The following is a 12,238-nucleotide window of genomic DNA, read 5'->3' on the forward strand; positions in this document are numbered from 1 at the left end:
CTGTCCATTCCCTGCATAATTTTGTATGTCTCAATTATGTCCCCCCTCAGATGTCTCTTTTCTAGGCTGAAGAGCCCCAAACGCTGTAGTCTTTCCTCATAAGGGAGGTGCCCCAGCCCACTAATCATTTTGGTTGCTCTCTTCTGCACCTTTCCAATTTCCTCTATATCCTTTCTGTGATGTGGTGACTAGAACTGGAAGAAGTACTCCAGGTCTTACCATTGATTTGTACAACGGCATTATAATATTAGCTGTCTTATTCTCAGTGCCTTTTCTAATGATCCCAAGCATAGAAGTAGCCTTCTTCACTGCTACCACGCATTCGGTTGACACTTTTGGCTTAGGAGGGAGCATAGGATACAGGAGCAGAGTCTTCCGCCATCTCCACCCCCTCTCAGGCCTGGTCCACCTTCAGGCTGCCCTCTTTCCAACCATTTCCACCTCCTCCCCAGCAACACTCACTGTTGACTGTGCCTCAGGTTTGACCTCCCAGTACTGAGACACAGTGCCATCTGGTGCAGTATTAGCACTGGCAGTGCATTGCTACCACTGGTGGCAAAGTGCCTTACGGCACTTTTGTGACAGCCGGAACTGGCAGTAGCAGCATACCGCCAACGCTATAGGGATTGGATTGGGCTCCAAATTTCTTTGTTGTCCTTACTCAATTTTGCAACAATCCAGTGAGGTAGGTCATCACTGTTCCCCTTATTAAGATGAGGAAACTGATCCTAAGAGACTGGGCTAATGATTGTGGCTGTCACTGCAGCAGGATTAACTCTTCGTTAAAACCACCCTTTATTTTGAAAATAAAAATTGGATGTAAAATTACAACTTGCTGCCGCAATTTCATTTTAGTAATTTTCTTAAAAAGCCGTCAAAATTTTCCTCATAATAGATTTAGAACTATCTATTAGCTATCATTGTGCTGCTATCCATATTTGTTGTAAAGTAAGTTTCATTAAATTCAATAGGTCTTTCTACCAAAGTTTGCAAAGGATTGGAGCAGGGGTGCTCAATAGGTGGATCGCGATCTACCGGTAGATCGCGAGGCAAAATGAGTAGATCACGGAGCCCTGTCTCTCCAAACTGTTGATATGTCAGTTTCGTCTAGTGACTAGACGAAACTGACATATTTAGCTGACACTAAACTGACACTGAAACTGACACTTTAGCTGCTCTTCAGGCATGCAGCAACAAAACTGATGAAACTGACTAGACTCCAGCAGGGGCTCCATACATTAAAGGGGGTGTCTGTCAGACGCTTCCTTCCCCCCTGGTAGATCTCCGGGCCTTGCTGGGTTTCAAAGTAGCTCTCGAGCCAAAAAAGTGTGAGCACCCCTGGATTGGAGTCTTTAGTTATATTGCTTTCAGCAAATTTTTAGCAATTTCAGTAAAGCGTGTGGGTTACATTTTGGTTCTGTGTCTGTCTCAATTTTCATTTTTTTACTAGAGCTTATGTTCAGATTTGGCTCATACTAGTAGACCAAGGGCCCAATCCTGAAGGTATGCTATGCTGCTGGAACAAGTGTTCCGGAAGCGTGATGTGCTTTCTGGCTGTTGCAAAAGATGACATGCTGGAGAGAGTGGCCAGCTCTGTGCAGCAGCTGGATGACCGCTGCCCCAAGTAGGATCGCAGAGGGGATGGAAGGTGGGCAGAATGGGGAGATGATGAGGGTGGGAATGAGGTTGAATTGGGCCAAGGAAGGGATAGAGTTTGGTGGCAATGGCATCTGCCGAATCTTAACCCCTTCCCGGGCCCAATCCATCTTCAGGAGTCCACAAGGACTTGCTCTAGCAATATTGCTGGCACAGGTTTTTTTTTCTAGTGTAGGGGAATTTTCTAGTGTAGAAAATTTTTCTAGTGTAGGGCAACTTTAATCTGATATTACATGTCATGTCCTGCTGCTATTTCAGCTGTCTAATCTCAGTTGGTGTTGGGTAATGATAAACAGGAGATATGACATGTGATTATAGTTATGTTGTGAATATGGTCCAAAAGGGCCAGCACAGTTTACCTAATATCTCGATTAGGATGCACAAATAAGAGGCTTTTAAGTTCTTTAGTAACAGGAAGTGTTTGAGACGTTCCCATCTACTTTTCATGTTAGACTTAAAACTAGATAATAGATTCTCATTCTTGGAAATCCAAAACACTGAGACCAGTTTTGTTTTTTTTTAAAACATCTGGTCAAAAAATTAAAAGTTTTGTAAGAAGGCATGCATAAGAGGGTATAAGAAATGTATAACAGAGTATAGCTCAGTGGTAGGATGTTTGAGTGCAGCTACCTAGCTCTTATTTGCATGATTCAGTATAAGGCAGCCTCATGTGTTCATAGCATTTTAAATTCTAGTATAGATTTCCGTTCCCAACTGCAGAATGGACCAACCAGTTTCAGAGTGACTATATGGAAATAGTTTGAAAATCGTAATAAAACCGTAATAAAAAATGTGTTGACTAAACATAATTAAAAATATTGCACACTTTCAACTGTGGAAAGCATCTTCAAGGGGTTACAAAGATGCTTTCCACAACTGAAAGAGAAATGTAGGCACTAGATCCTACAATGTGTTTTAATTCAGGGCTTGAAGACTTGAGCAGTATTTTTAATTATGGTTTAGATTCATCCAGCCACGAAAGCCTCAGGGCGCAATCCAGACTGGGTGCATGGCTAGCGTAAGTCGTTTGCGCCTGCCCGGGAGGGTCGCAAATGTGCTGTAAAGCATGTTTGAGCCTTGGTAGAAGTCGGCTGGGCCAGTGCAGGGACATGTACTAGCCTGCGGAGACCACATCCAGTCTCTGCGCTGACAGGGATGAGTAAGTACATGCCACCCGAGCACGGGGGTCTGGAGGACGTGGGGAGGAGGGGGCATTTTGGGCTGGGGGAGGGCGGGCCAGCCCATGGGTGGGCGGGCGAGGGGCGAGAGGTGGGGACAGAACCCAGCACTTACGTCGAATCCTGGGCATCCTGGATGCCAAATGATGCCAAATCCTGCCCTGTTCCTGGGCAGCCTGGGCCAACCCAGGCTGCTCAGGTTTGCATCACCTATATAGGTGGCACAGATCCAAGTAGCCCCACTGGGATTGGGGGCAAGGGGAAATTTTTCCCCTTGTCCCAGGCTGGCCTGCAGTCAGCTCCAAACTTGCACTGGATATCGCACAGGGCGGGTCACTGGCCTACCTGTTCCAGCCAAGTTAGGATTGCGCTGCCCGTGTATTGGTAAAAATGTATTGGTAAAATGCGTATATATTATCATAGATATTCACCTATACTGGACCCGCCTTATCTGTGAAGTCACACAGAGGTCGGGGGGGGGGGGTGTTTCAGACATATGCTGCAGGGATAATGACAGGACAATCAATCTCCATGGCAACCAGGCTTCAAGGCAAAGCTGCAGCCAAAGTTAATAAAAGTTAACCTTTTATTCTCCTCCTGAGCAAAAAGCCAGCCAGGGTTGAAGGCTTCCACTGACATCAAGGAAGCCTCAGTTTCTTTAGCAGACTCTTCTGCACCCTTGTTCCATTTTGCAAAGGTTTGGCAGAGGTCTGGTTTTTTAAACACCAGGATGTCATCCTCATTTCCATCTGAAACAAAGTCCTACAAAGTCTGAAACAAAGGCTACAAATCAGTGCTCCATTACTTAAGAATAACAGCCATGGAAAGCAATGGGTCTACATCTGAGAAAACAGGGTTGCAACTATGCATAGCTGTGCTTGCTCACATTCAGTCCGTATTGCATGTCCTTTTTGCGTGTCTCTCTGCTGTGAATTGAATTGCACACTCCCAGTTATGTGTTATATGTTGAATGTTATATGTTGAGCCTCTGGCTTCACACACCAGGCACCTTAGAGAAGGATTTGATTAATGGCTCTACTGGTTACAGTGCACTTACTCTGATAGTGTTTACAAAAAGGTTGTGATGACCAAAATTTTAAAAGTTAATGAATAAAAATGTATCTTAGGATCTTTTACCAAATTTTTAATAAATTAGAGACTGTAGAGTTCTTAGGTAATGACTTCTGGTAAGTTATTTTTCAGGATCTGGCCTTGGGTAAAACCAGACAAAATTATAGTCAGACATCCCCCTAAGTCAGTGGTATTCAGACTGGGGCATCGCCACGCCCCAGCCTGAGGGCCCTGGCCTCTGCCCCCTTAAGAGGCAGGGGGGAAGGCAGCGATCACTCCACTTTCACTTTCTGCATGGTGGGGAGCCCTGCAGACACTCACGCAGGGCTCCCTGCACCCCCAGGACGCTGCTGCAGGGACTGGTGAGTGCATCCCCGTCCCTGCAGCCCCCCTGAGCAACGCGATCCTGAGGATTGCATCGCTGCCTTCCCCTCGCCCCCACTGCCTCCCTCCTCTCCCCTGAAAGCACTTACTGCGGTTTTCAAACTCCCAGAGAATTTGAAAACCGCAGCCCTAAGTTTAACTCCGGACTTATCCGAGGGTCATAGAAAATTCCATGATTTTGGCTCAAAATCTGCCCTCAACATATCTGTGAGATCAACTTATATTAAAGTATCTATGATGACTTTAAGAGAACATACAAGATGTTATCATTTTTAAAATAATGTTTTTTCTCATTGTTTTAGGCTCTACCGTATGTTGCCCTCTTGATAGCAATGTTGTTTTTCATCTATGCAGTTATTGGAATGCAGGTAATTAACAACAACCTCTTCTTTAAAATAAAATGACTGTGCTATATTTATCATGCAAACCAATTCTCTTTCTAAATCATGTATTCTTAACCTATCCATATGTTATTCAAGTAGTTGTATTGTAAAAGTTTTCTGATACTCAGAAAGTGGAGGAAAAACCAATTAGTTGATTCGTCACCCATATGGCTTTCCAAACTTGATTTGCCCTGATGTTAAAAACAGTAATAAAAACTGTTATTAATACCTTGTAGATTGATTAAGAGTCTGTTAGAAGTATGAGTGAGAGCATTTTACTCCAGGACTTTTTCTTCTAAATTGGTACAGATTCCAAAGACAAAAATGGTTTAGAAAAAAATCCCTTGCACCAACCCAGAGGTGTCATGAAAGTGCCATAAAGCATTCTCATGCCACCATTTGTGGATGGAGGCTGGTGTGAGGTCTGAAGCACCAGCGGACCAGTAAGACCGGAGTGGGAGTTTGGGGAGTGGCCTGAGTCAGGGCTCCCTGACTTGGGGAGTGGGGGCTTGGCGAGGGCAGGAAGGAGATGTTCCAGGCTGGGAGAAGCCAGGCAGGCAGGCAGCAGACAGGCCTGTGATTGGGGTATTACCAGGTGGGTGGGTGGGGCCAAGATCCAGCACTTGTGCTGGATCCTAACCCCAGTCCCAGGTGACCTGGAGCAGATCTGCCCCACCTCCTGAGGGGTGGGGATTCGGCAGCAGTTTCTGCCTGAGGTGGTGTAAATCCGAATAGCCCCGTTGGGGCTGCTGCAGTATTACCTGGGGTAAGGAGAATGAATTTTGGTTTAAGATTTTAAATTATACAGCACTTGTTTGGTCTTAAAACTCTTAAAAAGCTTGCTGGTGCAGTGCAAATTAAGATAATAAGAAATATCTCCTACAGAGAGACTTTTTCTATCTATTTCTTCCTTTTATTTCATCATATGCCTCATATGACACAAAATGTAGCATACTTATGTAAGGTGTGCTTTGGAATATTGGCAGAGTTATGGTTGTCATTATGGAGAGACTGGGGGCCCAGTCCTATCCAGTTTTCAAGCACTGGTTCCCATATCTTAAGGGGGCCTCTGTGACTGCTGCCCCACCACACATACATTGCATGCCCCATTGGCATAGCTGCACTGGCACTGGAAAATTTGATAGGATTGGGCCCTAAATCTTGACTATAATTTACAGGTTAAAGGAACAGAGGTGAAAGTTGGAGCTCAATTGTTGTACAGCCTAACTAGACATAAAAGCTTTTAGCAAGTGAATTGGTATGAGCATGTGGTGGATCCAGGCAGCTGGCCAAGTGATGATTGTAATTAGTACATAATAAACAGATTATTCTCGTATAGAATAATCACGAAATTAAATCAGAAACTGTCAGCAAGAAGACATACCCACATATCATCATGGTAATTGATTCATGAGTGCTGCCACTGCAAGGCCCAGAAGGCTATGCACAGGTGACAGTGGCTTCCAGATCAGCTGCTGAGCCAAGTAACTTTGCAGTGGAGGCAGATCTGGCCGGGGATTGGGTCAGGGCCAGTACAGTGCAGATCTTGGTGGCAGCAATATCCACCAGAATCAATGCTCCTATCCCAGACCCAACACACTCCCTTGGACTTAGCAGATTTACATCAGCAAAATTGCTGGCGTATATCTGAATAGGCCTGTAGGAGCCCAGGCCGTAGCAGAAGTAAATAAAAGTTTTCTTTCCTTGCCCCTCTATCTGTGCTAGTCTCCAGCTGGTCCACAGGATGCAACAGAGGCTGTGTTGGTGCTATCAGTGGATAGATAGATTTGGGCTGTTAGTTTTAGTTTCTCTGAGAAAACCTGGTATTACTTGACCTGAAAACCTGAGATTTCCAAAATACAGGCATATTCCATATGAGTATTATAATTGCAGTTCATCTGATCATTGCTTTATAGTACACTGATTCTAACAGACTTTGTGAAAATTCTTCAGGCTGCTTAGAGATTACCTAATGTCATAGAACAGTGTTTCTCAAACTGTGAGTCAGGACCCACTAGGTGGGTCACAAGCCAATTTCAGGTGGGACCCCATTCATTTCAATGTGGATTTTATTTTTAATATACTGTATTAGACTTGATGCTACTATGGTATGTGACTACATGTGGGAAAAAGTTTCAGATCCGTACTTTTAACAGGCTACTAGATACATGCTTTTAACAATAATAGTCAATGGGGCCTAATTCCAAATAAGTGTGGATAGAATTGCAGCCTTTGGGATGTTTGGGGAACTTTTTTAAACAGATCAGCAACTACTTGGGAGGGTTAGGTGGTTCTTCTTTATCTTAAATAAATTTTTAAATTTACACTTATTGTAAACTTTTAATTTACTTAATTTGATTTTTGTCATATGAGGGGTGTTAAAAATTTTCCTCTTTGATTATGTCACTTCCAGCTATGACATCACTTCCGATGGTCTCAACTGATTGTCATTCCAAAAAGTGGGTCCTGGTGCTAAAATGTTTGAGAACCACTGGACTAGACAAATTGATGGAGGTCTATCAAAAGCCATGACTGTTCAGTGGTCTATATGTCACTAAATCTCAGTTGCTGGGGGTCACATAGTGCTGAAAGTGCTGCTGCCTTATCGACCTGTTTCTGGGCTTCCTGGAAGCACCTGGTTGGCTGTTGTTGAACACAGGATGGACTAGATGGATTTTTGGTCTGCTCCAGCAGAACTTTTCTTATAGAGATCGTAAATGAAACAAAAATGATAACTATTTCTGCTCTTTCAGGTGTTTGGCAAAGTTGCTCTGAAGGATGGTAGTCAAATTAACCGGAACAACAACTTTCAGACTTTCCCCCAGGCAGTGCTACTTCTCTTCCGGTAGATTTTGTTTTTGCTTTGTTAAATTTGTTGTTTTTCTTTCTTGATATAAAACTGTGTGGATGGTGTTTCCTACTGGCAGATTCCAGGGCTTTTGCATTTCTGGATGGGTTCAGAGATAGTACAAAACCTCCGAGAACTAAACCATGGTTCTTTCTTATCTCTGTGCAGTCACACATAATGGCATTTCTTATCTCTGTGCAGTCACACATAATGGCATTTCTGCACCTGCGCAGAACTTCATATGATCCCAGAGTGTTGTTGACCATTCTGTTCTTCTTTTGAGTGGGGGAAATTCCTGCACATCAAGTGCTTTGAAGGCAGTAAGAATGCCCAGTTCCTCCGTTTCCTTTCAGCTGCTGCCTCATCAGCCTTATGATTGTATCACTGGTTTTTTGTTTGTTTGTTTGTTTTGCTTTGCTTTTTCTCCTCCATCATTCTGAAGAAAAGACACCTTTTGCCTCAGTTTTTAGTTTTATGGCCCAATCCTATGGGCTGTTCCACTTAGCTGCATTTTTTTTTAGTCAGGAGTCATCTCCTAAAACAAAACTGCAGAATAAGTGACTTTCTATTGAAAAAGTGACAATTTATTCCCAAGGAAAGTCATTAAAAATAAAACAATAAAACAAAGCATTTTCTTAATGCTAGTGTTACCAGACTTGAACATAATGTCTCTGATACTGCATGATAAACTTTGTACCCAATGAAAGTACAAAGGTATTCAAGGTATATGACAATAGATAAGGATGCAATTTCCTATTAGTTTGAGAATAATTAATGCTTACAGCTTTTATTCAATCACTGTTAAGATTTCAGCTACGAAATGTACACTGCGCTCCCATTTGATTGTAATTGTTTTGAGAGTTAAGCCAGTAAATGTACCATGTAAGCCTGTGTTCCCTTGATGAATGTACTGGCAAAGAAGGCAGAATGTTGTGGATTCTTCCATGCATGCATCATTTAAAAAGTACCACACATTTTGAGGGCCTGGACATGACAATCTACCTTTTGCTATGGCAAAAAACAATTCAGGTACAAAAACATTGCCCTCCCACAGACTATGAAGGTCAACTTTGCTTGAGCAGTCAGAGCTTGTTGAGAATAGGCCACATTATCAGAATTTCATCAAAGTGACACCCCCTTGCCATCAGGTCACACACACACCCTCTCCTCCACACTTGCATGGCCCCAGACACAGCTCCGTCTGGAGCCGTGTGAGGAAAAGAGTGGGTGGGAGGGCCAATTTCATGGTGTTTGCCACGCACCTCTGGTCAGTACTTTCTCCCCCCCCCAGCGGAGAAGGTGGAAAACCACCACTCCACTGTGAGGAGCAATGTACCCTCTCCCACCTGGCCCCAAAATAATAATAATAATAATAATAATAATAATAATAATAATAATAATAATAATAATAATAATAATAATAATAATAAACAACTTTATTTATATCCCACCCTTCTCCCTAAAGGGACCCAGGGCGGCTAGCTCACACTGCTAAGGTACCCACAATGCCTGGCTCCCAAACTCATGCCCCTCTGGTTTAGGCCCTTCTCTGACCCCTGCTCAGGAATGCTACTAGTCAGCATCAGCCATCCTCCACGTCAGAAAGATCTGGCTAAACAAGATAAGCCGAATATGCAAAATATGGGCCTCTAAGGAAGGACAGATGGTAAGAAACAAAAGGGTGTGAGACGAAACGATTAGGGTAAAGTGGTGTGATTGATTACCAAACCTTCGGTAACGAACATCCCGTATGTAAACACCCTGTCAATAAACATTATACTGTGCTTCCTACAGAACATTCCAAACCGATAAGGATGCTGAGTTTGCTCCCTGTCTGATTACTTGGTAATTTTCCAAGGATGTTTACCCCCTCTTTCTCTGTGCCCTTTTTGTACCCCTCCTCTATTTAGAAGACCCTATAAAAACTGTAACACTGTAACCCATTCTTTGTCCATCATTTCTGTGTGGTGGACCTGTTTGCAAATGCAGTAAAAAGCTTTTCTGAAGCCCTTTGAATTTTCTTGTCTGTGTGTTTGCCTCTCCGCCATCCAACGTATACTGCGCCCATTTGGGTACACGCCCCAGCTTACTACACAACTCTTTCATCACAAACCAGCAAGAGAAGAAGTGGGATAGGTCAGCCTCACCATACAGTGATCTCCAACTATGATCATGGGTGTACACCAGTGATGTGGGGCATGTTGATGGTTAAAAGCCACTGTGCAGGGGTGTCATTACCATTACAGAAGCAGCAAATGAAGCTAGGAAGGCAGGTTGTATTTGTCTGTCTTGTTTTTGCTCTTTCTCCCTCATTGCAGTCTGATGATGCAGTGGGCAATGGCTATACTAAGTAGCCTGGGAATCACCATATGGGCCATGTTCCTGCTCCTGACACAAGTAACTTACACTGAGATGGTGGGTCATGAATATCTCATGGGCAGGATCAGACGTTTGTTTAGTTTTGTGATTGCTAGGGCAGGGCAACAATGGCTGTACATATCTGTTCCTTAACATGCCTGTACACGTGTAGGGTTTTCATGCCATGTTATCATACAACAGTATGCGGGAACACTGTTGGCAACTAGTAATAATTCTGAATTGAACAATGCTGTGTAGCTCATTTTCTCTTGCTTTTTTCCGCATTAAAGGTGTGCAACAGGAGAAGCTTGGCAAGAAATCATGTTGGCCTGTATGCCTGGAAAAAGATGTGATCCAGACTCTGATTTTAATCTAGGGGAAGAATACACATGTGGGAGCAACTTTGCCATTATTTATTTCATCAGTTTCTACATGCTGTGTGCTTTTTTGGTGAGTCTAGGAACTGGGAAGTCTTTTAACATTGAAATGGAGAATAAGAAAAGATCTTAAAGAATAATGCTGTGGGTTCATAAAGTATATTGTTACCTATTAAATAAAATAGTCTAATGTGGTCAAAATCAAATGCAATTAATGTCAATAAATACTGATAGCCTGAGGCATGGATTTCCACTCAACTGGGACTGAGGTTACTTACTGGAAAATCTACTGCAAGATCCATATTTTCAGGTTTATTTTCATTCATTCATTCATTCATTCATTCATTTCTACCCGTTTTCCATTAAAGCTTGTGGCTAAGGAAATTCAAAATAAATACAGAAACCAATCAAATACAAAACTGTAAAGATAGCAATAAAATTGAAAACAATGAACCAATCATATGCAAAGTAAAATCAGTGCACAACCCTGACAGTCCTCTCAAACCTCATAGCAGCATAGAGCAGATGCAATTAAAACAGCAAGATTTCTTAAATCAGGATCCCCAGATTAAAAAAGAGTGAAGCAGCATCAGCAGCAAAAACAGCGATTTAAAAAAAATCATAAACAGACCTAGTAAAAGGCAACTACAAGTAAAAATATGCTGGGGGAGTCATATAGGGCTGAGCCCAGCAGGAAGGGCTTCCCAATTGATTGTACTCATGGTTATTCCCTCCCACCCCACACACGCATTCTGTCTAAAGGTGATTGAAGTTGATTGTGGTTAAGAAATGTACAGGTGGGTCCCCTTATCCATAGACCCAGTTTCCGCAGTTTCAATTATTTACAGATTGGGAAGCAATCCCCCTGCACACCCACTAACGTTATTTAAATGCTTACTGAGCAAAAATGTTCTTGCTATACAGGGTTGCTATAAGCATACCATCTTAGAGTGATGTGCAAACTGCCTATTGGCAGCCTGAATGTTTGAAAAAACTAGGTTAGTTAGTTAGTTAGTTAGTTAGTTAGTTAGTTAGTTAGTTAGTTAGTTAGTTAGTTAGTTAGTTAGTTAGTTAGTTAGTTAGTTAGTTAGTTAGTTAGTTAGTTAGTTAGTTAGTTTTATTGTCATTGTGCTACAGCACAATGAAATTGATGCACCTTTGAGATACAAACATAAATAACTATATACAACAATCACATCAGTCACACTCCACACACTCACCCACACATTCTATACAACATGCATCATATCATATAAAAACAATATTAACAAGACGATATTGCCCAGGAGCATGATAACAACTATGTTACCTCTTTGGTAGTAATTTTAGGAGATTGGAAGCATTGGCTGAAATCCTATGCACACTTACTTAAGAGTAAACCCCACTAAATACACGGTGCAATCTTGTCCTGCCTACTAGGACAAGCGTGTGCACTCATACGAATGTGCCGTAAGCCACGTTGCAGCAGCGTGGAGGCTCATGGCACCAATGCAAAGGCCTTTTCCAGCCTACTGGCACCAGTCAGAAGCTTGGGCCCACAAGAAAAGGTAAGGTCTCCACTGGCTGGCAGGGGGAGGGCAGAACAGAGATGGGAAGAAGATGTTAGTAAGGAGGAGGACAGGGAGGGGCAGATCCAGCCTGGGAAGGGGACAGGAATGGCAGCAGAGGCCTCCACTGTATTTATCCCCCTTCCTGAGCCTGGTTTTCTGACACGGGGCTGATTTTTATGTGATATATGCATATTAAAACTGTCACACACATGTAGAAAACCATTGATCACTTGCATTGTTCTATGTTAACATAAATGTTTTTAGCTAAATAATTCCTTCAATTGTTTTAAAGATTATCAACCTTTTTGTGGCTGTCATCATGGACAACTTTGATTATCTGACACGTGATTGGTCTATTCTTGGTCCACATCACCTGGATGAATTTAAAAGAATATGGTCAGAATATGATCCTGAAGCAAAGTAAGTGAGACAT

General features: G+C 42.6%; 1 protein-coding gene across 2 annotated transcripts in view; it reads left to right on the top strand.

Moving 5' to 3' along the window:
• The window catches only part of CACNA1D (calcium voltage-gated channel subunit alpha1 D), a 277,638-nt gene that overhangs the window by 224,900 nt on the left and 40,500 nt on the right, over positions 1–12,238 (top strand). For both annotated transcript variants that reach the window (XM_066613921.1, XM_066613922.1), the window contains exons 31-34: positions 4,592–4,657; positions 7,426–7,517; positions 10,169–10,328; positions 12,098–12,225. In XM_066613921.1, the coding sequence (XP_066470018.1) occupies positions 4,592–4,657; positions 7,426–7,517; positions 10,169–10,328; positions 12,098–12,225 (446 nt within the window). The remainder of the gene's footprint in view (positions 1–4,591; positions 4,658–7,425; positions 7,518–10,168; positions 10,329–12,097; positions 12,226–12,238) is intronic.

The sequence above is a fragment of the Tiliqua scincoides genome, chromosome 2, assembly GCF_035046505.1.
Source record: "Tiliqua scincoides isolate rTilSci1 chromosome 2, rTilSci1.hap2, whole genome shotgun sequence".
NCBI classification, from domain to species: domain Eukaryota; kingdom Metazoa; phylum Chordata; class Lepidosauria; order Squamata; family Scincidae; genus Tiliqua; species Tiliqua scincoides.